The 26637-nt window shown below is 46.4% G+C and overlaps 1 protein-coding gene across 3 annotated transcripts in view; it reads left to right on the top strand.

The window, feature by feature from the left end:
* The window catches only part of LIFR (LIF receptor subunit alpha), a 67054-nt gene that overhangs the window by 23619 nt on the left and 16798 nt on the right, over positions 1–26637 (top strand). For 2 of the 3 annotated variants that reach the window (XM_044273438.1, XM_044273439.1), the window contains exons 2-7: positions 15514–15637; positions 18137–18254; positions 18940–19088; positions 20081–20241; positions 23411–23585; positions 25225–25488. In XM_044273438.1, coding sequence (XP_044129373.1) covers positions 15568–15637; positions 18137–18254; positions 18940–19088; positions 20081–20241; positions 23411–23585; positions 25225–25488 — 937 coding nt within the window. In that variant the 5' untranslated portion in view covers positions 15514–15567. The remainder of the gene's footprint in view (positions 1–15513; positions 15638–18136; positions 18255–18939; positions 19089–20080; positions 20242–23410; positions 23586–25224; positions 25489–26637) is intronic. The other variant, XM_044273440.1, reaches the window with a different exon arrangement.

Here is a 26637-nt window from a genome sequence, read left to right as displayed (position 1 = left end):
TGTGCCGTTACATCAGGCTGAGCCACATCCAGTCTCGCTGTCATCGCTTGTGTACGCCGCCGAGGGACATTGTGTCTTGGCAGGACATCGCTTCCTTTCATCTTGGCAGAGGACACGATTGTAGGCGGGAAACAAGTGGTTAAATCTAATAGGAAAAAAAAATGATTTCTTGGGAGCGAGCGCTGAGCCCTCGGAACTTTGTATGGAAAATCACCAAGAAACATTTCCGCTTCTTCTGACCTCGGGAAAGCGCAAACACGCGGAGGTTCTTCCTAGTATTGTGCCTACTGTGCCAAGGCTGAGCGCTCCTCAAGAGCCGGGGAAGGAAGGACGCCGAGGACTAGAGGGGCTTCCTCCTCCTCCTTCATTTTTATTTTCTGGGCTGGCTGTATCCATACCCCTGACTGATCTATTCTTGTTATTGTTTAACCCCTTAAGGGTGCGGCAATAGGTTTGACTTTTTTTTTTTTCAATGTGTTTTCAAAAGCCCAAACTTTTTTTTTTTGCCATTTTTGTTCTTTTTACACAGCGTGTGTTTTTTTTTTTTTTTTTTTTTTTTAAGGATCAGTTGTGTTTCTTAATAGACTCTTCTCGGGGTACATCTAATGTACAACATTTTGGGGGTTGTGGTGTGAAAAAGCAAAACTCGATTCTGCCATTTGTTTTGGGTTTTGTTTTTATAGTCTTCACTACGTGGAAGAAATGACAAGTTAATTGTATGCTGCAGGTTCTTATGATTACGGAGATGCCAAATTTATATGCTTCTATTTTATGTTTTACTACTTTTAGAAAATGAGTTTTAAAAAAATGACGTACGACCGAACATTTTTTTTTTTTTTTTACTTTTGTTTTTTTTATTTTTTCAGACGTATCTGTAGTTTTTGATACTAGTTTGGGTTACATGCAACGTTTTAGACTTTTTTTTGCGTTTTTTTTTTTTTTTTTTTTGGGGGTAGGTCAAGTGACGAAGACAATTCTAGCATTGGGGATTTTTCCAGCTTTTTTTTTAGACCCAGTGTAGGGCTACAGCTATCGATGATTTTTTTATTTTTTTTTGTAATCAATTATTCTACCGATTTTTAATCTAAAGATTAGTCGAGTATTCTAATAAGAAAGAACGTTTATATAAAAAGCCATCAGTTCCCCCTCCAATGCAATAAGTTTCTCCAGCAGTGCCCCCAGCTCCCTCAAGTGCCACCAGCTTCCTCATGTCATTAGTTGCTTCCCCTCCCAGTGCCATCAGGTCCCCCTCCAATGCCATCAGTTCCCCCACTCCCCATCCTAGCCATCAGTGCCCAGCCGCAGCGCCAGGGAACTAAAATACTTACCTTTCCTGTATGGGTGATGCCGACACTCCAGAGATCTTCCATCCTCTTCTTCACGCGCTGTCATCCTGAGGTCACACAGCATCAGGTCATAGTGTGTACTTGCGTGCACTACGTCCTGACTATGTGTGTATGTCAGGATCCAGTGCAGCGCTGTGCGGGCAGGCGGGTGACCGCGGAGCATGAGTAATAGCAAGATCTTCAATCACACTCCATGGTCACATGGCACAAACAAATCATCAATGTAAAAAATTTGCATCGAGGATTTATTTTTTGTATCGAGGTAATCCGAATAAATTTGAGTAATTGTTTCAGCCCTAACCCAGTGACACCAGCTATGTGTAGCTTTGTTTTATGAGAAACAGAAAAACATTACAAAAAATATACGGTATGTTGTTTTTTTTTTTGGTTTTTTTTTACTTTTCGTTTTTTTTTAAATACACTGCAATACTTGAGGGGTGAAACTGCTGGGATTGGAGTGAGAACCATTACAGCTGGCACCCTGAAGTGATGACGTGGGTACAGCTCCCGTGCCACCACCATCGGAGCACTAACTACCTTCCAGAGCACCTACCTACTGGACTATCAGGCCTCTTTCACAGGAGCGAGTTTTCCGTCCAGATGGGATGCATTTTCTAAACATATAGCATCAGGACTGAATCCAGACTCGTTCATTTGCATGGGTTCCGTGCATACGACCGTCGTTCGTCACTGATCATTTCTGTGTTCAGAAAAAAATTGCAGCGTGTTCTATATGGTGCTCTGTACTGACCCCTGATATATTTTATACATAGTAATTATATATATATATTTTTTTTCTAAAGTGAATAACCCTAATTTTGATAATCTTTCTGGGTCCTTTAGTTGCCCCATTCCAGTTATTACTTTAGTTGCTCTCCTCTGGACCCTCTCCAGCTCTGCTATGTTTGCCTTGTTCACAGGAGCCCAGAACTGTACACAGTCCTCCATGTGTGGTCTGACTAGCGATTTGTAAAGTGGTAGGACTATGTTCTTATCACGGGCATCTATGCCCCTTCTGATGCAACCCATTATCTTATTGGCCTTGGCAGCAGCTGCCTGACACTGGTTTTTGCAGCTTAGGTTGCTGTTTATTAAACTTCCTAGATCCTTTTCCATGTCAGTGTTACCCAGTGTTTTACCATTTAGTATGTACGGGTGACTTGCATTATTCCTTCCCATGTGCATAACTTTACATTTGTCAGTGTTATACCTCATCTGCCACTTCTCTGCCCAAACCTCCAATCTATCCAGATCCCTCTGTAGTAGTATACTGTCCTCTGTAGTATATATATATATATATATATATATATATATATATATATATATATATATATATATATATATATATATATATATATATATATAAGAAAAATAAATAACTGGCAGCACCACCGACCAAAATAAAATAAGGTAAAGCGGGTGCAATATCCGGATATGGTAACTGGTGCTTACCCACTAATACAAAGATAGAAAAACGGACTGCACTCCCAAGGATCTTCAGTGAAAAAAAGGTTTATTCACCCATAGGTGGCACAAGCTTGTGCCACCTATGGGTGAATAAACCTTTTTTTCACTGAAGATCCTTGGGAGTGCAGTCCGTTTTTCTATCTTTATATATATATATATATATATATATATATATATATATATATATATATATATATACAGCGTACTGTCCTCTGTAGAATATATATATGCAGTATACTGTCCTCATCAGTGTAAATTACTTTACACAGTTTAGTGTCATCTGCTAAAATTGATATTTTACTATGCAAGCCTTCTACAAGATCATTAATAAATATATTGAAGAGAATAGGGCCCAATACTGACCCCCTGAGGTACCCCACTAGTGACAGTGACCCAATCTGAGTGTGTACCATTGATAACCACCCTCAGATTTCTATTACTGAGCCAGTTACTTTCCCACTTACAGATGTTTTCTCCCAGTCCGAGCATTCTCATTTTATATACTAACCTTTTATGTGGTACAGTGTCAAATGCTTTGGAGAAGTCCAGATATACGACATCCATTGATTCGCCGCTGTCAAGTCTAGAACTTACCTCCTCATAGAAACTGATTAAATTAGTTTGGCATGACCGATCCCTCACGAAGCCATGCTGATATGGCGTTATTTGCTTATTTCCGTTGAGATGCTCTAAGATAGCATCTCTCAGAAAACCTTCAAACAGTTTACCCACAACAGATGTTAAACTTACCGGCCTATAGTTTCCAGGCTCTGTTTTTGGACCCTTTTTGAATATTGGCACCACATTTGCCATGCACCAGTCCTGTGGGACATTCCCTGTCAGTATAGAGTCCGCAAATATCAGAAATAAGGGTCTGGCTATGACGTTACTTAATTCCCTTAGGATACGGGGGTGTATGCCATCCGGTCCTGGCGATTTGTCTATTTTATGTGTCGGAGAAAACGGATCTGTCCCCATTGACTTACATTGTGTCAGGACGGATCCATCTCACTCCGCATCCCAGGACGGACAGAAAAACGCTGCAGGCAGCCTCTAGAGCAGAATGGTGACTGAATGGAGGCAAACTGATGCATTCTGAATGGATCCTTCTCCATTCAGAATGCATTAGGGCAAAACTGACCCGTTTTGGACCGCGTGTGAGAGCCCTGAACGGATCTCACAAACGGAAAGCCAAAACGCCAGTGTGAAAGTAGCCTAAGATACATGCACAACCGTCAGTTTTCCTTGAACAGACCTGGACTCATGTGACTTAAGCCTTAGGCCCCTTTCACACGAACAATACGGATTCTCTCAGGATGCGTTCAGTAAAACTCGCACCATTTTGCAAGCAAGTTCAGTCAGTTTTGTCTGCTATTGCGTTCGGTTCTGTTTTTTTCCGCGCGGGTGCAATCGGTTTTGATGCGTTTTTCATGTGAGTGAAAAAAAACGGAAGGTTTGCAAACAACTTTTCCTAGCAACAATCAGTGAAGAAACGCATTGCTTCCGGATGCAATGCGTTTTTCACTGAAGCCCCATTCACTTCTCTGGAGCCAGGGCTGCGTGGAAAACACAGAATATAGAACGTGCTGCGATTCTCACGCAACGCAGAACTGATGTGTGAAAAATGAAATGAATAGGCCAGGATTCAGTGTGGGTGCTATGTGTTCACGTCACACATTGTACCCGCACGGAAAACTTGTGTGATCTGTATCAGGACAGTGAAGTAAAATGGGACCTCCACAGCAGCCCATCCCCTTAACTTTGACCTTCACAGCAGCCCGCCCCTTTTAGGCTACATTCACACGTCAGTATTTTTCTATAATCCGAATTTCGGTCCGTTTTTTTGGCGGATCCGTTGTTCCTGAAAATGTTTCCGTATGTCATCCGTTTTTTGCGGATCCGCAAAAAACGGATAACATGTATAAAGTTCAATAATCAAATAAAGTTGTTTGGATTTCTTTGAAAAAAAATAAAAAAAATAAAAATTTGTTGTGTTTCCAGGAACGGATTCCGCATAAAACGGATGACATACGGAATGAAATCCGAATGTCTTCCGTTTTTTGCGGATCCATTGACTTTGTATTGTACCAGGATCCGAATTTTGCGGACAAGAATAGGACATGTTTTATATTTAAACGGACATGCGGAACGGAACAACGGAAACAGACAGCACACATTGTGCTGTCCGATTTTTTTCCAGGACCCATTGAAAATGAATGGGTCCAGATCTGGTCCTGATCTGTTCCGCAAAAAACGGAACAGATCAGGAAAGAAAAAACGGACGTGTGAATGGACCCTAACAGTGACCTCCACAGTACCCCGCTGCCTTAACAGTGACCTCCACAGCATTTTCCCCTTTAATAGTGGCCCTTGCCCTCTTCTCAGTAACATCCACAGTGCCCGCCCCTTTAATGCTAGGGCTACACGACATGTGTTGCGTGACATTTTGTCTCAACAATTTTTATAATAGTCTATGGTGTCGCACTGCGACATGCTGTGACAGTTGCAAAAAATCCATACAAGTAGGATTTTCTGCGACTGTCGCAGCATGTCACATGTCGCTGTGCGACACCATAGACTATCATTATAAACATCAGTGTCGCAGTGTAGTTGTGCCCTATGTGTCGTGCGACTTATTGTCGTCGTGCAGCCCTAGCCTAAAGCTGACCTACAGCAGTGAAGAAAAATGGCTGGGTCGTTATGGAAACCTGGAGTAAAGCTGTGTGTGTGGAGACTAAGGGCCTGCGAGCTTCTATTGGCTGAAAAGGGTCATGTGACCTTGTGTATGGCAGTTGGGATATGAAGAGAGGCTGGCAGGCTTGTATTGGCCAATGCAGGTCATTTTTGGGGAATATCTCAGGAACGGTACGTCCTACATAGCTGAGACCCCGCAAGATTTCTTTCCTGGTAGCAAGGGATATGTATACCAAGTTTGGCTGAAATCGATTGTTTCGTTTTTGAGTTATCGCGGAAATTACATGCAGATATACGTCCTTCTTTGTGTATATATACTAGCAGAAGGACTCGGCTTCGCACAGGTATATTTCATCTATTTCATTTAATGTTTCTGTGTGTCGTTAAAAGATATTGACCGTATCCCCCATAACAGTGACATCTACAGCACCCCGCCCCCTTAACAGTGAACGCCAATGCCCCTCACTCCTTAACCGCCTCCGGACGCCTAACGCAGGATCGCGTTCCGGAGGCGGCAGCGCTGCGCACAGTCACGCATATACGCGTCATCTCGCGAGACGCGAGATTTCCTGTGCACAGGCGCGCGCGCTCACAGGATCGGAAGGTAAGCGAGTGCATCTGCAGCCTGCCAGCGGCGATCGTTCGCTGGCAGGCTGGAGATGCGATAATTTTTTTTTTTAACCCTTAACAGGTATATTAGACGCTGTTTTGATAACAGCGTCTAATATACCTGCTACCTGGTCCTCTGGTGGTCCCTTTTGCTTGGATCGACCACCAGAGGACACAGGCAGCTCAGTAAAGTAGCACCAAACACCACTACACTACACCCACCCCTGTCACTTATTAACCCCTGATCATCCCATATAGACTCCCTGATCACCCCCCTGTCATTGATCACCCCCCTGTAAGGCTCCATTCAGACGTCCGTATGATTTTTACGGATACATGGATCGGATCCGCAAAACACATACGGACGTCTGAATGGAGCCTGACAGGGGGGTGATCAGGGAGTCTATATGGGTGATCACCCCCCCTGTCATTGATCACCCACCTGTAAGGCTCTATTCAGACATATTTTTTTTGGCCCAAGTTAGCGGAAATTGTTTTTTTTTTTTTTTTTCCTTTTTTTCCCTTACAAAGTCTCATATTCCACTAACTTGTGTCAAAAAATAAAATCTCACATAAAGTCACCATACCCCTCACGGAATCCAAATGCGTAAATTTTTTTAGACATTTACATTCCAGACTTCTTCTCACGCTTTAGGGCCCCTAAAATGCCAGGGCAGTATAAATTCCCCACATGTGACCCCATTTCGGAAAGAAGACACCCCAAGGTATTCCGTGAGGGGCATATTGAGTCCATGAAAAATTGACATTTTTGTCCCAAGTTAGTGGAAAGGGAGACTTTGTGAGAAAATACAAAAAAAATATCAATTTCTGCTAACTTGTGCCAAAAATTTTTTAAAAAATTCTATGAACTCGCCATGCCCCTCATTGAATACCTTGGGGTGTCTTCTTTCCAAAATGGGGTCACATGTGGAGTATTTATACTGCCCTGGCATTTTAGGGGCCCGAAAGCGTAAGAAGTCTGGGATCCCAATGTCTAAAAATGCCCTCATAAAAGGAATTTGGGCCCCTTTGCCCACCTAGGCTGCAAAAAAGTGTCACACAGGTGGTATCGCCGTACTCAGGAGAAGTTGGAGAATGTGTTTTGGGGTGTCATTTTACATATACCCATGCTGGGTGAGATAAATATCTTGGTCAAATCCCAACTTTGTATAAAAAAATTTGAAAAGTTGTCTTTTGCCGAGAGATTTATCTCGCCCAGCATGGGTATATGTAAAAAGACACCTCAAAACATATTCCCCAACTTCTCCTGAGTACGGCGATACCACATGTGACACTTTTTTGCCGCCTAGGTGGGCAAAGGGGCACACATTCCAAAGAGCACCTTTCGGATTTCACAGGTCATTTTTTACATTTTGATTTCAAACTACTTACCACACATTAGGGCCCCTAGAATGCCAGGGCAGTATAACTACCCCACAAGTGACCCCATTTTGGAAAGAAGACACCCCAAGGTATTCCGTGGGGGGCATGGCGGGTTCCTAGAATCTTTTATTTATTTTTTGTCACAAGTTAGCGGAAAATTATGATTTTATTTTATTTATTTTTTTCTTACAAAGTCTCATATTCCACTAACTTGTGACAAAAAAAATAAAAATTCTAGGAACTCGCCATGCCCCTCACGGAAAACCTTGGGGTGTCTTCTTTCCAAAATGGGGTCACTTGTGGGGTAGTTATACTGCCCTGGCAATTTAGGGGCCCTAATGTGTGCGAAATAGTTTGAAATCAAAATCTGTAAAAAAAATGGCCGGTGAAATCCGAAAGGTGCACTTTGGAACGTGGGTCCCTTTGCGCACCTAGGCTGCAAAAAAGTGTCACACATCTGGTATCGCCGTACTCAGGAGAAGTTGGGCAATGTGTTTTGGGGTGTCATTTTACATATACCGATGCTGGGTGAGAGAAATATCTTGGTCAAATGCCAACTTTGTATAAAAAAATGGGAAAAGTTGTCTTTTGCCAAGATATTTCTCTCACCCAGCATGGGTATATGTAAAATGACACCCCAAAACACATTTTTGTACCGTAGTTTGTAAACGCTTTAACTTTTACCCAAACTTTTTTTCTTTTTTATCAAAGACACGTAGAACAATAAATTTAGCGAAAAATGTATATATGGATGTCGTTAAATTTCGATTAATAACAAAAAAAGTAAAAATGTCAGCAGCAATGAAATACCACCAAATGAAAGCTCTATTAGTGAGAAGAAAAGGAGGTAAAATTCATTTGGGTGGTAAGTTGTATGACCGAGCGATAAACTGTGAAAGTAGTGTAGTGCAGAAGTGTAAAAAGTGGTCTGGTCATTAAGGGGGTTTCAGCTAGCGGGGTTGAAGTGGTTAAAGGGGTTCTGCACTTTCATTTAACTGATCATCTATCCTCTGGATAGATCATCAGCTTCTGATCAGCAGGGGTCCGACATCCGGGACCGCCGCCGATCAGCTGTTTGAGAAGGCAGCGGCGCTCTCACTGTTTACCGCCGGCCCGTATCAACTAGTGTGGGCGGGGCTAATCTCTGTTGACTTTAATGGAGCTTAGCCGCGCCCACGCTAGTTGATACTAGTCGTGACGTCACTGGGCCAGCGGTAAACAGTGAGAAGGCCGTGGCGCTGCTGGAGCGCCACTGCCTTCTCAAACAGCTGATCGGCGGGGGTCCCGGGTGTCGGACCCCCGCCAATCATCAGTTAAAAAGTGCAGAACCCCTTTAACACTGGCCCCGCCTCCTTACAATGGGACGTCTACAGCAGCCCGTCCCCTTAACTTTGAGCTTCACAGCAGCCACCCCATAACAGTGAGTTTCACTGCTGCAGGTCTGGAGGAGGCATCATGCTCAAGCATGGTGGTTGCGGCTTCTTTGGTACCTACCTTTATCTATTAAAGGAGTTGTGCCACAAAAAATATTCTACATTTTTAAACCGGCACCTGGATCTGACTACTTTTGTAGTTGCATATAATTAATTAGTAAAGCCAGTGAGCTATTCGATAGAATTTATCTGTATAGTGCCACCTGCTGTTTTTTTGTTTCCGTATTTCTTATCCAGTTTACTGAGGTGGTCGCACGCGTTCAGTTAAAATCTTTAACTGCCACCAGCCAAATGTTCTGTTAGAAGCTGTGAAAGTTGCAAGGAAAGAGCTGCAACAGAAAGGACACGCCCCCTGAGCTGTGATAGGGAGAGAGCTGCACCCCCTGAGCTGTGGTAGGGAGAGAGCTGAAGCAGAACGCCCCCCCCCCCCCCCCCGAGCTGCCAGCCTGAAATAAATCTAGCAGAGCAATGAATGTGGAGATCTCTGGATCCATGTGAGGTACAGGGCTGGTTCTAGCTTTGTTAGAAGAGTTAGAGGTTGTCATGTGCTGTATAATGTCAGATTTATTTTTTTAAGTAGTCATGGAATAACCCCTTTAATTTTTTTGTCAAAACTGAGGGGACGACGTGGTTGTAGGTATTGCTTTTGTTTGTATCTGGCGGTAACATCCCACCGAACCGTAACCATGGAGTGACCAGACCGAATAGTGTTCAGCGTCTGATCAGCGTACTCCATTACCATAGGGATAAGCGGCTAAGTGAGCCTCTGGTGGCTCTTCTCTCCTGAGGAGCAAAGGATCGCAGGCTGTAAAATTTAAGACTTGCATTTTGGGTACCGTCTACTTGCAGGGGAACATGCCATGCCTGACGGTGCCAGCATCCTGGACTGAATGTACGGTGAGATTGCTTTGCTCAATGTGTTTTGGCTGCAGCCCAAGTAAAGCCTGTACCTTGCTGACAGCGTCCTGAGTGATGGCCTTTCCCAGCACCCGCTGACATGTTTTATGGCAAGCCAGGCGGGAGGGATTTCTGCACAGAACACTAGTGCAATACAATCAAATAAAGATGCAAAATACTACAGTGCTTATGGGGGAAGCTGGCTGTAGGCGAAAGGGGCTTGTAGGTAAGCACAATGCCTGAAAGGTGCACTGAAAGCCGCTCTGCAATGTCTATTCTTTACTTGGTGTGGAGGAATTGCATTATGAGGGATTCCCTTCTGCTGTCCTGAAGTTTGATGGGCTGTAAAATCTGCAGTTACCGTCCGATGAGTACAGGGGCTGTTTATGGCGGTCTGTGTTTTGTGACTGGCGCCATGATATTCAGACACCTCTTCTCACTGGCTGAAATAGGCCGCATTGGGTTCCGGGGCATGATGGGAACTGGAGCCTGACAATAGCTGGAGGGCTACCGTAAGGCGTTCCGCCCAGAGCTGTAGCTGTAGGGGAAGCCGCTGATTGGAGGCCTGAACTCAGAAGGGCCCCGCCCAGGAGGAGATTTTGTCATGGCCCTCTCATAGGTATTATACAATTACATTATATACAGTGACAGGACATAGAGTATATACATGTAGGTGACAGACGGAGCGGCTACCGGGCCTCATTTGTGAGCGTGAGCTTGGGGGCTGCTCGTTCAGAAATTAGCTGTGGCGCCCAAGTCATTTCTAGTTGCGCCACTGGTTCTGCCCGAGGCGATATTCGAGCATATATAAAATAGAAGGTGATTGTTTATTCCGAGTCATTAAGTGACACGTGTGACAACCCCGGCCCAGAATCCGGCGTGTGGGAAAGCGGCCCGACCAGTTTTGTACATCAGATGTGTTTATTTTGGAGGAACGCACACAAGACTTTTGTCACCTTTAATTACGTCAATAATTGAGGCTTAGGTGCCAAGCGAAATAAATCATCAAATGTTCCTACACGCAAGCGGGAGCTTAAAGGAGAACTCCACTTCTAAATAACAATCCCATCTGCCTTAAAGGGGTTGTCCGGGCTTTTACTATTAATGACCTATCCTCAGGCTAGGTCATCAATATCAGATTGGTGGGGTCCAGCACCCTCGCTGATGGGCTGTATGAGGAGACGGCGCGCAGGGTGCTTGTGCTGTCTTCCTTCTCTCTTCCTGTTCAGAACTGCTGTCTACGGCAAAGACAGAAGGGAGACATACTCGTACAGCTGACCCCCGCCAATCTGATATAGATGACCTATCCTAAGGACAGGTCATAAATGGTAAAAGCCCCTTTTAAATGATGGATTATTTTGCTTATGCCTCGGCCTAGACTGGTAGACAATCTGCGGCCTCCAGACTGATACATTGTAGCCAACTAGAACAGCGTTGTCTATATCGGATACAATTGTAACCTTTTCTAGGCTGAAAGCAGGACCAGCTATGGACAGGGTTGCTGCATGTGAGTGGAAACCGACAGCAAGCAGATATTTTGAAAATGGCAACAAATGAAACTAAAAATCTATTTGGTTATTAAACTTTAATTATACAGATAGGTCTAATTTCAATTAAAATGGAAAACCCCTTCTAAATGTCAGTGTGCGTTCTTTGAGCGTGGCAGGTATATTGGAGAAGTAAGACCCCTGCTACATGGCAGTTTCTTGTGGCTTCCATGTAGGTGCAGGGTTCTCTGCCCATTTCCAACTGATTGTCGCTGTGCCCATCACTGTATTACCCACTGTATTACCCGCCCCTGTGAGGTTGTTGTGCGGAGCTCGGTACCTGCCAGGGAGCGGCCTGGGCTGTGCTTGCTGCGTGGCAGTGTTATCTGACTTATACAGGGAGCGAGTCCAAGAATATCAAGGATTTGCTTGTTCTGTTCCCTGGTTATAATGGCGGCGGGGCCCGGGAGCGGCAGCTGGAGGTGCACCGAGGTGACAGCTGCCTCCGAGCCGTGTTTTTATATGCCGATAATGTTTGTGTCTCATTAATCAGGCCTTTGTATTTAATGAAGGCTTTACTGGTGCTGGCGCAGGTGGCAGACGGTCTTGGCACAGATCCCCTGCCAAAGGCGGTGACAGAGGAGTAGGTTTTCATCAAGTAGAGTATGGTGACGTATTGGATGACCTTAAAGAGGTAGCCTGTCTGGCATTAACAAAAAAAATCACTGATCCTGGTTCCTCACTGCCCTCTGCTTTCTGACCCTCGATGCGCCCGCTCAGCCCGTCACCGCCAATCACTGCCCACAGTGGCCGCTTCCTATGCGTATTTCCTGCTGTTTTTGTGTTCGCAGCTCCTCTGCAGACCTATGTGTCCCCAGGTTTACCAGTGTAGTCTGATCCTGAACCCATAGACCTGTCCTTCCCTTTTATTAACACCCCCCCCCCCCTTCCCCATTAGTGTATTTATCAGGACTGGCGGATTTGGCCGAGACACTAATGCAGGGATCAGCAAACCTCCAGCTGTTCTGAAACTACAACTCCCACAATCCCCTTTTCACTTCTTACTGTAACAGCCAAGAAAGTGTGCATGCTGGGAGTTGTAGTTTCACAGCAGTGAGCTGATCCATGCTCTGACGTGTGGGGAGCTCTTGACCCTCCCCAGACAGATGGTCAGGATAGGAATGGACCGGGTTTTGAATTCTTTCTCCTTTTGCATTGTTGCTTTTGCTCCTTTGTGATGATCTTTCCATAATGCAGTAGGTGGTCACTGGGAATCGGTGGGTTTTGGGCGTGACGTGGTCAAGGGGTTCAGTTTCTGGACTGGACAAAGTCCAACGCCCTGCTAATCTCCAAAAGGGGGTTACGGACAGATATTGGTAGAGCGCCGCCCTGTCCACAGGTTATAGGTGGTATTGCAGCTCAGCTGTATTGATGTGAATGGGTCGTAGCTACAATACCAGACCTAGCCCATGGACAGCCCCTTTAAATGTCCCATAATAAGAATTTATATTACATTTCCAGTATCTGTGGAGCTTTTACCGGCATCATTAGCAATTGAGCACTTCTACAGTATTTTAGAGGAAAATCGAAGGTGACTTTGTGCCCCGTGTGGTTTTCAGATTTTATTTTCGAGCTTTGATTTGATCATTAATGTGGGATTTATCTCCTAGAAGTCGTTTTTATAAAAAGGCAGGTCTGGAAAGTCTCCAGCTAAAGCCGGGGAGTAAAGTAAACTTTATAGAAGGATCAGTGTACGTATAAGGCTATTTTCACACTGGCGTTTCTAGATCTGCTTGTGAGATCCGTTTCAAGGCTCTCACCAGCGGTCCAAAACGGATCAGTTTAGCCCCAATGCATTCTGAATGGATAAGGATCCGTTCAGAATGCATCAGTTTGGCTGCGTTTGGTCTCCGTTCCGCTTTTGAGTCGTACACCAAAAAGCCTCGGTGTCCGCCTGACGATGCGGAGCCAAAAGGATCCGTCCTGACTTACACTATAAGTCCATGGGGACGGATCCGTTTTTCACTGACACAATATGGTGCAATTGAAACCAGATCCGTCCCCCAATGTAAGTCAGGACGGATCCGTTTTGACTTAGACTTTTTTTATTTATTTTTTTGAATAATGCAAACGGATCCGTTATGAACGGATGCAAGCGTTTGCATTATCGGCGCGGATCCGTCTGTGCAGATACAAGACGAATCCGCACCGACCGCAGGTGTGAAAGAGTCATGTGCAGTTATAGGTCACCTCTCCATGTACTACGCTCAGGATCCTGAGCGTAGTACAAATGATGGTTTATATAGTGTGTGTGTGTGTGTGTGTGTGCACGTGCTGCAGTGTAAAGCATGGCTAATGACAGTGACCAGATACAGTTAGGGAATAGCCATGACCATATAAGGTTACACTGCAATCGTATCCTTCATAGCGGATGGGTGACGTGATTGCTACGGTCCCACTTCTTACGTTATTATTACAAAGGTATACAGAGTAGACTGAGACCCGGGAAGTGCTGTAATCTGGGGGAGACGTTCCTGGGAAACCCTCGCTGTATGCGGGCGAGCATCTCCTGCTGATGGATACCAGTTGGAAGCCCTACATGAGAGGAGCACACTGGCGGTGGGATGTCCTGCACATATCACTGAGATGCTAGTGTCCCTGGTATCACTACTAGGGGTGACCGACTGCCGTATACGATGGCCACAGATCCTCACCAGCAGGGGGCAGTGTGCCGCTCCACAGCAAAGGCAGTAATGAAGCGCTCACCACGAGGCCTCCATACTGGAACCTGACCATCGTCCTGGATCCATCACTGCCGAGGATACTGTTCTAGTTTGTAGCAGTCCAGGCTTCTTGTTCCTGACACCACTGTGACAGGGCTGACTGTCAATGGCAGGACATGAAATGAGTGGGGTGCCACCAAATGTCCTTCTGTTAGGCGTCTTGAAATAGTCTTGCAGCGTTTTGGTGTCCGTCTGATGAAACTGAGCCAAATCTGTCCTGGCACACAATGTAAGTCAACGGGGACGGATCAGTTTTCACTGACACAATCTGGCACAATAGTAAAAGGATCCGTCCCCCATTGACTTTCAATGGTGTTCAAGACGGATCCATCTTGGCTATGTTACAGATAATACAAACTGATCCGTTCTGAACGGATGCAGACGGATGTATTATCTGAACGGATCCGTCCATGACGGATCTGCACAAAACACGAGTGTGAAAGTAGCCTTAAATGGGTTTTCCACATTTTTTTTAGATTGATGACCTAGCCGCAGAATTAGCATTTGCCTCAACACCCACTGGTCAACGCCCAAACTACTCAGCTTGACCGGGAGCAGCGCTGCAGTAACCAGCTCCGTCCACTACACTGTGTGTGGCGCTGTATAGTTTCAGCACCTATTTCCTGGTTTGGAGCTGCTTGGAAGAGCTGCCCCGTGGGGGGTGCTGGATGTCGGACCCTTGCCAGTTAGATAATGATGGCCTATCCTGAGGACAGGCCATCAGTACAAAAATTCTTGAAAAACAGTGAAAGCGTCACACACAAAAAAAATGCAACAGAATGCTGTGTATCCAGCCTTAGTCCATAGAGAAGAAGCTCACATGCTCAGCAGTGATGGCCACACGGTACGAGAGCTGTTCTTTGTAGATCTACCCTCCCCCCCCCTTCTGTTATAGCTGCATGACCTGTATTTGGATAGTGGTCCTCTATGGCAGCCCCTCGTTTTCTGCTACTTTATAGTCTTTCTGTATCGTCCTTGTCCTCAACTCTGCTTGGCCTGGACCGACCACCTTGTCCCTGGGCCTCGAGTAACCATGAATATTGTATGGGTCACGGCTCCTCATCAGCTGGTGAATCAATTAAACTCTCAAGCCTGTCAGTCTCAGATTGCATTTCTGTAAAGCTAGCCACCTACCCACTGAGCCAGCCCTCCCAGGCCGGTGTAGAGTATCCATATGAACGCATGTTTGGCCACGGGCCTGGGAGATCCTTGCACTGTATGATTGACTTGCATCTGGTGCCAGCAGCACCTGTAAATGAGATATAGACTAACACTGCGGGGGGGGCGACGACCACGGGTTTAATGGGGATGTTTGGGTCAAAAGCGTGAATACACAGATTTATGAAAACAAAAAGTTTTTTAGGTTTTCTTTTTTCATATATATGATTTTTCTTTTCTTTTTTTTCTCTTGCAGGATTTGGTGAATAGATAAGAAATGCTGCTAATAACAACATAGCAAACCCAGAGAATGTGGCGTATTTTCAGTGTGGTCAACGTGCTGGCTGCTCTGCTGCACCATGTCTGCGGTCAGGACTCGGGTAAGTGATCCTTCCTGAAACAACACAATTTCTATATCACTGTTGATGTATTTTCTGACCCTGGATAAAATTCTGTCTGCCTGCTACCACTGCTAGAGGAGGCTCAGGAGATTACTACATACAGATATATACAACCGCTACTAGAGGGAGCTCAGGAGATTACTACATACAGATATATACAACCGCTACTAGAGGGAGCTCAGGAGATTACTACATACAGATAAATACAGCCTCTACTAGAGGGAGCTCAGGAGATTACTACATACAGATATATACAACCGCTACTAGAGGGAGCTCAGGAGATTACTACATACAGATATATACAGCCACCACTAGAGGGAGCTCAGGAGATTACTACATACAGATATATACAGCCACCACTAGAGGAGGCTCAGGAGATTACTACATACAGATATATACAGCCACCGCTAGAGGAGGCTCAGGAGATTACTACATACAGATATATACAGCCACCGCTAGAGGAGGCTCAGGAGATTACTACATACAGATATATACAGCCACCGCTAGAGGAGGCTCAGGAGATTACTGCATACAGATATATACAACCACCGCTAGAGGGGGCTCAGGAGATTACTACATACAGGTATATACAGCCACCACTAGAGGGAGCTCAGGAGATTACTGCATACAGATATATACAGACACCACTAGAGGAAGCTCAGGAGATTACTACATACAGATATATACAGCCACCGCTAGAGGAGGCTCAGGAGATTACTACATACAGATATATACAGCCACCACTAGAGGAAGCTCAGGAGATTACTGCATACAGATATATACAACCACCGCTAGAGGGGGCTCAGGAGATTACTGCATACAGATATATACAGCCAGCACTAGAGGGAGCTCAGGAGATTACTGCATACAGGTATATACAGCCACCACTAGAGGGAGCTCAGGTGCTTACTGCCTACTGATATAAATTGGCAGTGCAGGTTTTGCTGCGTTTTTGAGTTGCATACAGTTTTATTTGTTGCGGATTTACCCCGGATTTCATCCTTTGCCATGCCATGGGTGAAATACACAACGAATATCCACACAAATAATTGACATACTGCAGATTGCGCTCCTCAGGTCAGTTTCTGAGAACTTCCGCACTGTGTAGATTGGATTTTAAAAATGCCTTCTGCTTTGCTGGTCGTGTATTATGCTGTGGATTCAGTGTGTAATATGCAGCATGTACAGGTGCCCCAAAGATTCGACCGTATGTGGGGGTGACCTGGACATAGACCGGTACCGTGGTCCTCTGAGTCTGGTTAGGTTTCTATGAATGAGGCTTCCCCCGGTTGTTTGGCAGAGCGGTATCTCTGCTTCTTCCTCCCCCTCGGTCTTGGCTATGACCACCGTCAGTCATAATGGGGATGGATGCTCAGCACTGAGCCTTGGAGGCAGCTTCAAGTGCAACTCCAGTAAACAGCCATTAAAGTGTTGACCTAAGGAAGAGTGCGCATCATAAAAGCTGCAAATCCCCAACGTGTAATAAATCGTAGGGGATAATAAAATCTTGGCGGAGGTCTTTATTCCCAGATTTTGGTTTTACTTTTCTCCTATTGAAATTTTTTCAGGGGCTGGTGAACTGCCGCTATCCCCACGAGATCACTGCATACAGTGTCACGGGGAATCCTTGCCCGATCCTGTGTGTCACGGGGAATCCTTGCCCGATCCTGTGTGTCACGGGGAATCCTTGCCCGATCCGTACATCTCAATGGGTCTATTAAAGGACCCCAGGACCGTCTGACACACCTCCTGTTGTGTCCTTCCTTTTCTTCTAGGCTCAAGATATCCTGCGATGAGTGGCGCACGAGGACCAACTTTGCGAAAAATGTTTGCATTACTTTGTTGACTGTAAAAAAAAAATGTTTTCATTTTTTTTTTAATACAAATATCTGGTTATCTCGGCCATTCATCTCGGAATCTCTTGAGGCAAGAGGAACGGTAAGGAAGGCCACAGCACTCAGTTGAGCGCTGCGGCCTCTTCCTTAACCTGACGCGTCGTGTCCATTGGCCCCACGGCGTTAGTGCAGTTCAGTCCCATTCAAGTGAATAAGATTGAGCTGCAGTACCACGCACTGCCACTATACAATATATGGCGCTGTTCCAGTGCTTGACCGAGCGCAGCTCCCGGGGTTTCACAGAGACAAAAAGAGGGGAAAGTTTTGTCAGATGGTATTATACATGGGAGGAATGGATGTGGCAATGAAACCTAATGGGATTTCATCAGTAAACCTATGCTTATTCCAAAAATTTCAGTCATGACCCTGTCCCACGTGGGTCTGAGGGGCTGTGCTGTAGTACCAGGCAGAACCCACAGATGAGAGGTGCAGCCATGTTTTTTTGGCAGCCCCTTTATACTCCATGACTCTGCGGTGTCTCATGTGTTAGTAGTTATTTATGCAGCCCTAGAACGATGGACGCACCTAGACCAGACGTTACTGCGAGGGCTTCTCCATTATTTTTTGTTTTTTTATCTTTAAGCGTCTTCAGATTTTTTCAAGAACCTTCACTGCGTCACGCATGATTTTCTGAACATGTCCTGTCAGTGGGACACACCTCATCCTCCTGACCAGCAAATCACCTACAGGGTTTGTTCTAGGTAAGAATCAGAAACTCCTTACTGACTGTCTCCTTTCAACTGCGGAGAAGGTTGGCTGGTACAGGGAGTAATCCTGTCCATAGCTGGTCCTGCTCTCAGCTGAGAAGTGGAGACAACTGTATCCAGTGTAGACAATGCTCTGTGAGCTAAACAGCCCGGACTAGAGACTGATACATTGTAACAAACTAGCAGAGTTGTATCCAGTGTAGACAATGCTCTGTGAGCTAAACAGCCCGGACTCCAGACTGATACATTGTAACAAACTAGCACAGTTGTATCCATTCTAGACAATGCTCTGTGAGCTAAACAGCCCGGACTCCAGACTGATACATTGTAACAAACTAGTACAGTTGTATCCATTCTAGACAATGCTCTGTGAGCTAAACAGCCCGGACTCCAGACTGATACATTGTAACAAACTAGCAGAGAGATTTGTGCAACTGTGCTAGTTTGTTACAATGTATCAGTCTGGAGTCCGGGCTGTTTAGCTCACAGAGCATTGTCTAGGGCTGTTGTACATGGATAACATCTGCTCTTACAGCTTTTTGCCAGGATGATCAGCAGGATTTGTGACTTTCTTTACCAGACTCAGATCCATACATGACATCTTAGGAGACCTCATTAGACTTGTATACAAGGCTACACGATGGAGTCACTGATTGCTGTTGGCTCGCCTCTTACACAGGTCCGCTATCCCGCCCATGTGTTTCGACACAACTGGAAACAAGCTAGAAGTGCCGTTTCAGGTTTTCTCAACGTCTGATATACACGTAGAGGCCAAAGATGGTTCAGAGAACCGATCAGTACGCATCCAGAAGCCCACCTCAGATATTCGTAAGTCTCTAGTGTCTTGGGAGGGTCGAAAAACTTGTATAGAAGTCTGTCTTGTTACTCATCATGACACCGCCTGTTACATAATTTGTAGGACATCCCCTGCTGTTTCATGCTTGTAATAGCACCCCCTGCCAGTATTTAACAGCAGGGGGCGCCATAACAGGTATGTGACATCGATATATACAGGTGTAGAAACGTTCTGTTTCCTGCATCGGCACAGCTCCTGATTAACACATTGGTGTTTAGGGGTTAATGGCTACGTACAGCGGTGGTCAGTCAGCACACAGGAGTACCCCGCAGAAGTATGGGGAGAAAGAGATGGATTTCAACAACCAAGTACTTTGCAAAAGTGCTGTGTACCATTGCCATAGGCATTATGCAAAAATATTCAAACGTGCTGAAAAAATGCATAAAATCTATGGGGGTCATTTTCTATGCTGAAATTAGGCATATTTCAGGCGCAGATAGTGGCGCAACGGTTAATTGCACAGCTATCTGCAACTTCGGCCGATCCACCAATGCCGGTCTTAATAAATGTGCCCCTATGTGTTTTCCAACCTAACGTGTTTTTTTTTTTTGGTACATACGTGGCCATAAACTCTTCTGGGGAATGGGATAAACATTGTGCGGAATGGCATAGGAAAAAGCTCCATAGCGGACTGCGATTGTTACTCCATGTGGGAGCCATATACAATATAATATACCGCATCTTGTCTCCATAACGTGCTGCGTTGACCACCACTGGTCTATGACCAGCATTAGCTCAGCATGGTGCTCGCATGGGGTCCTATGTACCCCCAGCAGAGGAGGGGTTAAATCCATTTCCTGTAAATCCCGCACTGACACATTGTATCCTGAGCCTGTTCTGCTGATTAGCTGCATCTTCCTGTGTGTGATTTCATTAGTGAGATGGACATAATGGAGGCTGCTTTTCTAGGAGAGGTTGCGCCGTGTTGCGCTCCCATACTAAGTGTGTGTTTTGTTTCTTGCAGCTTTTGTTCCGTACCCGCCGGAGATTCGCTCCCTGGACGCCGACTATCAGTCTGACATGCTGCTGGTGGAGTGGACGGCGAATTCATCTTCTATCCTAGAGGAAGCGAGATTGACCTGCGAGATGAATGTGCTGCGTGGAGAAGACCTAGTTGTCCAAAATGTACGTTCATGCCTTCACAGGTGTAAGGAGTTATACCCACTGGCTGTTTATGTAATGACTGGGCAGACTGCTTTATAGATTGAACTATGCCCCTGCTCTTCTCAGTGCTGCACCCTCTCCTCTGCCCCCTGCTCTTCAGAGCTGCACCCTCTCCTCGGCCCCCTGCTCTTCAGAGCTGCACCCTCTCCTCTGCCCCCTGCTCTTCAGAGCTGCACCCTCTCCTCTGCCCCCTGCTCTTCAGAGCTGCACCCTCTCCTCTGCCCCCTGCTCTTCAGGGCTGCACCCTCTCCTCTGCCCCCTGCTCTTCAGGGCTGCACCCTCTCCTCTGCCCCCTGCTCTTCAGAGCTGCACCCTCTCCTCTGCCCCCTGCTCTTCAGAGCTGCACCCTCTCCTCTGCCCCCTGCTCTTCAGAGCTGCACCCTCTCCTCTGCCCCCTGCTCTTCAGAGCTGCACCCTCTCCTCTGCCCCCTGCTCTTCAGAGCTGCACCCTCTCCTCTGCCCCCTGCTCTTCAGAGCTGCACCCTCTCCTCTGCCCCCTGCTCTTCAGAGCTGCACCCTCTCCTCTGCCCCCTGCTCTTCAGAGCTGCACCCTCTCCTCCGCCCCCTGCTCTTCAGAGCTGCACCCTCTCCTCTGCCCCCTGCTCTTCAGAGCTGCACCCTCTCCTCTGCCCCTGCTCTTCAGAGCTGCACCCTCTCCTCTGCCCCTGCTCTTCAGAGCTGCACCCTCTCCTCTGCCCCTGCTCTTCAGAGCTGCACCCTCTCCTCCGCCCCTGCTCTTCAGAGCTGCACCCTCTCCTCCGCCCCCTGCTCTTCAGAGCTGCACCCTCTCCTCCGCCCCCTGCTCTTCAGAGCTGCACCCTCTCCTCTGCCCCCTGCTCGTCAGAGCTGCACCCTCTCCTCTGCCCCCTGCTCTTCAGAGCTGCACCCTCTCCTCTGCCCCCTGCTCTTCAGAGCTGCACCCTCTCCTCTGCCCCCTGCTCTTCAGAGCTGCACCCTCTCCTCTGCCCCCTGCTCTTCAGAGCTGCACCCTCTCCTCTGCCCCCTGCTCTTCAGAGCTGCACCCTCTCCTCTGCCCCCTGCTCTTCAGAGCTGCACCCTCTCCTCTGCCCCCTGCTCTTCAGAGCTGCACCCTCTCCTCTGCCCCCTGCTCTTCAGAGCTGCACCCTCTCCCCTGCCCCCTGCTCTTCAGAGCTGCACCCTCTCCCCTGCCCCCTGCTCTTCAGAGCTGCACCCTCTCCTCTGCCCCTTGCTCTTCAGAGCTGCACCCTCTCCCCTGCCCCCTGCTCTTCAGAGCTGCACCCTCTCCCCTGCCCCCTGCTCTTCAGAGCTGCACCCTCTCCCCTGCCCCCTGCTCTTCAGAGCTGCACCCTCTCCTCTGCCCCTTGCTCTTCAGAGCTGCACCCTCTCCCCTGCCCCCTGCTCTTCAGAGCTGCACCCTCTCCTCTGCCCCCTGCTCAGCTCTTGTCCTTTCCTGAGAAGAGCCTGGAGAGGTGGTTAAACCACTAGACCACTCGGTGTTAACCTGTATTTTATACTGTACTAGTAAGAAACCAAATATTCCCAACCCCTTCCCCCCTGACCACCAGGCATTAAAGAGGATTTGTCACCAGCGACCTCCCTGTCCAACTGTTTGCATAGATACATAGCTGCGGTTCAGCTGATTAAAACACTGTTCTTCTTTTCTTGATCCTGGGCTCCTTCCTAAGTCATGATACTTTTTTCTTGGATACTTTTTTACATTTTTATAATATTTTTTTTGCTCTTGTTGCTCCCAAGCTCTACTCCTTTATGTGACCTGCTGCTCCCTTGCTAAATTGCCACTGCCTGACCTTGTCAATCAAAGCAGTAAGGGAGGGGCTGGCCACAGAAAGGAGCAGAGCTTGTGTGCAACAAAAGCAATGGTGACGCCCTCATTGCACCAAAGGCCTAATTTGTACATTTAGAAAAATTATCATGACTCTGGAACGAAGTCTCAAATCAGCAAAAGAAAAACAGTGTTTTAATCCAGTGAACGACAGCGATGTGTCTGTGCAGATAGTTGGATAGGGAGGTCGCTGGGACAGATTCCCTTTAACTTCACTATAACTGTGGATCATCGAGGAACAAAATATCACCACTTAATAAAACGTTGGTCCTAAGTGCTCGTATGTGTACCTCAGGGGGTGCATACCGTCTCCCTAGGGGTACACTCACTCTTAGGGCTCATTCAGACGGCCGAATGAAGGAGTCTGCATCCGTTCCACAATTTTGCAGAACGTGTGCGGCCCCGATTTATTTTTTAACCATTTGTGTGCCACGGGGCAGTGATTTTAATGTGGTTGAATACCTCTTTAGCCCCTTCTACTACTCCCAAGACCAGTACATGTTAAGGCCTTCTACTACCCTAGACGACCAGGTAATTAAATGTTAAACCACCTTCTGCCCTAGACCACCAAGTAAGGCTACTTTCACACTAGCGTTCGATCGGATCCGTTCAGTACGGATCCGTCTGCATTATTTTAGCATATAACAGCTAAGTGTGAAAATAGCCTCGGACGGATCCGTCCAGACTTTCAATGTAAAGTCAATGGGGGACGGATCCGCCTGAAGATTGAGCCATATTGTGGCATCTTCAAACGGATCCGTCCCCATTGACTTACATTGTAAGTCTGGACGGATCCGCACGGATCCGCACGCCTCCGCACGGCCAGGCGGACACCCGAACGCTGCAAGCAGCGTTCAGCTGTCCGCCTGTCCGTGCGGAGGCGAGCGGAGCGGAGGCTGAACGCCGCCAGACTGATGCAGTCTGAGCGGATCCGCTCCATTCAGACTGCATCAGGGCTGGACGGCTGCGTTCGGGTCCGCTCGTGAGCCCCTTCAAACGGAGCTCACGAGCGGACCGACGAACGCTAGTGTGAAAGTAGCCTAAGAAGGGCATAACCCTATTCTATTAGGGAATCAAATATAAACAGTAACTCTATCCTAGACCCCCAGAGGTGCTGCCATAGACCCCTCCACCAGCTCAGACCACCAGGCCATTCTCACTTAGTATTTGTTTTTGTCCAAAACCATTCAGTTTTCCTCTTGGAATATCCTTTTCACTTATCTGAGAAGCTTCTATCATATCTGTTATGTCCACTTGTGCTGAATTCTCCACCTCCGTTCTACAGACTTTCTTTTCTGTACATAGGAGACGGTGGTGGTGTATTGGGATACTGCGGTCAAGGTGTTCCACTGGAATTGGACGTCTGATTTCCCTTTAAATTGCTCATCGCACTCGGTGAGGGTCCGGTGCTTTGTCCATGAAGAGTACTACGATGGTGAAATAAGGATGAGCGACTGGAGTGCCACCAAAACAATCAGCGGTAATCAGCTAAAAGATGTGCATGATTCTCCTAAAATAAAGCGGCACCCATAGACTTGCCGTCTGCAATAGTAAAAAAAATAATAAAAATTGTGGTTTATTCCATTGCATGCTGAGTAGGAGCGGTGTAAGCAAGCATTGCTTGTAGGGGAGAATATTTCTTTAACATGGGGCTGCATGGATCAACCAATATTAACCGGACAGAATAAATATCGAATAAATCGAAAAAACGGACCCCCAAGGAGTCGTAATAATCACCAAAAAATGAAACTGACTTTCGTATATATGCATGGAGCACAGTATGGCCGTGCACAGAGTGGTATATTGTCTGTAGTGCAGTGCACAATGTGGCACCGATAGACTTGGGACTTATAAAAATGTTACCGAATTGCTTGTAGGAAAGAATATCTCGTGATATGGTGCTGCACGGTGTGCAGAGGTGATAGATGGTCCATGATGGGCATGCTGCTGCAGGTTCTGCTAGATTTAAGTGGTCGCTGAACTTTCACACAACTCTGCAGAAGTCATTAAAAGTTGAATGTAAGAAACTTTGTAATATATCTTATGGGAGAAAATGGCTTGTTCTTTTAGTTATTAGCTGTCCCCACCTTTTCTCACCTAACTTTCTCTCAAATTTGTGAGAAATCTATCTTATTGGATCAAGAGGGGCTGTCTGTAAACTGAGGGATCAGATGACATCATTTCGCAGAAGTCATTGGATGAGGGGAGGCATTGCAGAGAGAAGTAGAAAAAGGCCCTGACATGTTTCAGCATAAGGGCTTATTCAGAAGGCCGTATGCTGTCCGCAAAAATGTGGATCCGTTTTTTGACTGACAGTTCAGCATGTCCTCAAAAAAAATGCATTCCGTTTTTTTGCAGACCCATAGACTTCAATAGTGCCATGGCCTGATTTTCACTGATAAGTATAGGACATGTTTCATTTGTTTTGCGGAGCTGTGGAATGAAAGAAAAGGGCCTCATAGAAGTGAATGGGTCAGCATCTAAGCCGCAAAAAAAAACTGGTTCCGCATTTTTGCGCACAGCATACAGCTGTCTGAATGAGCCCTAAGTGTAATATCTAACCCCAAGTGCTTTATTCACGTCTATACTGCTCTGTACTTCGCCATAATGTTCTATGTTGTGCTTCTGAGTGAGAGTTAGGAAGCAGAATCTCCTGTCTCTATGTACTGTCTATGGGGAGACATCAGTACAGCTAGTCATCACCTACCAGCTCAGAGACAACTGAGAATAAGAGATGGAGCCTGCAGAGGGGAAAACTGCTAAAAAATGCCAGATAAGTCATAATGGTCTGATATAGTGTTGTCACTCATATATGCACACATCACAGATTATTCTGAAAAGACAAGTACACTTAAAGGGTCCATTCTCACGTCTGTATGTGTTTTGCGGACACCGGCAATGTGCGTTCCGTATTTTGCGGACCACACATCGCCGGCACTCTCATAAAAAATGCATTTTCTTGTCCGCAATTGCAGACAAGAATAGGACATGTAGGAACGGAAGTGCGGATCCGGAAGGAATGCTGTAAAGTAGAACAGCTCGTATCAGAAGTGGTAAAATCCTGCCTACTTGACCAGGGTCGGTGCTGACCATCTCTGTCCTTGCTCTATCTGTTGCAGGTAACATTAGTGAAAACTGGGTCTTTCCTCAAGATATAGTCGTTCCTGTCGGCTCAGATGTGAACTTCTGCTGTCGAGTCGTAAGCGGAAAACCAATACAATCCATTACGTTCAAGTCCGATAAGTGTCCGCTAGTAGAGCTGGGAAACAGCAGCCGCGGGATCCGATTGACGAATCTACAGATGTCTGAACCCAGCGGAGACAATATCTTCTGTGACGTCCACGATGACCTGGAGCCTGCCGGGACTGTCGTATTTGTCGGACGTAAGTAGATGAGCCTTAATTGTTTGTTCTGCGTCGCTAGGGTACTTTCACACTTGGGGCAGAGTGATCCGGCAGTCTGCATGCAAACGGACAGCATTTGTAGACGGATCTGGATGCGGAGCCATCTTGAAAATGCATTGCAAGAACGGATCAGTCTCTCCGGATGTCATCTGGAAAAACGGATCAGTTATATATATATTTTTCACATTTTTACCGGTCGGCGGATCCGGGATTGCAGTATTTTTAATGCTGGATCTGGCACCAATACATTTCGATGTAAATTAATGCCGGATCCGGCATTCCGGCAACTGATCCGGAATTTTGGACGGAAATAATACCGCAGTATGCTGCGGTATTTCCTCCGTCCAAAACGCTGTTCAGTGACTGAACTTGAAGACATCCTGATCAGTGATGGTCAGTTCGCAGTGTTCGCCAGCGAACACATGTGGGCTGCCATCTTTAGTAAGATTAGACTCACCCGTCCGGCGATGCACAGATGTAAGCCCTTACCTGTGCCTGAGCCGGGAGCCGGTCTGAAATAAAATGCGGTCACCAGGAGCAGGCAGTTCTGAGAACTGCCCAATGAAGGCCCCCGGTGGCTGTTCCCGGAACTGCCTGCTCCCAGTGACCGCATTTGATTTCAGACCGGCTCGCGGCACAGGTAAGGGCCGCGAGCCGCATTGCCAGACGGGTGAGTCTAAACTTACTAAAGATGGCAGCCCGCATGTGTTCGCTGGCGAACACTGCGAACTGACCATCACTGATCCTGATGCATCCTGAACGGATTTCTCTCTATTCAGAATGCATGGGGATAAAACTTATCAGTTCTTTTCCGGTATGGAGCCCCTAGGACGGAACTCACTGCTGGAAAAGAAAAACGCTAGTGTGAAAGTAGCCTAAAGTGGTAAAAATGTAAACGCATAAAAAAATAAAAATAAAAAAAAAATTCCTGTGGTTTCCCTGATCATGTCTCATGGAAGAAAATGGCTGTTTTCCAAACAACGATTGTTTTTCTGTTTGAAACCAAGTCATTAAAGGGAAGGCCCTTGATTTTTGACCCTGTGACCAGGCGTGAAAAGGCTAGACTTTTTTTATTTATTTATTTTTCTCTCTTTTTTACCTGATCTATAGGGTTGTTTATGAATGTGT

Source organism: Bufo gargarizans, unplaced genomic scaffold (genome assembly GCF_014858855.1).
Source record: "Bufo gargarizans isolate SCDJY-AF-19 unplaced genomic scaffold, ASM1485885v1 fragScaff_scaffold_685_pilon:::fragment_2:::debris, whole genome shotgun sequence".
In the NCBI taxonomy this organism is placed as follows: Eukaryota; Metazoa; Chordata; class Amphibia; order Anura; family Bufonidae; genus Bufo; species Bufo gargarizans.
Note: the sequence above shows the minus strand (reverse complement) of the source record. Positions and strands in the feature narration are given on the sequence as shown.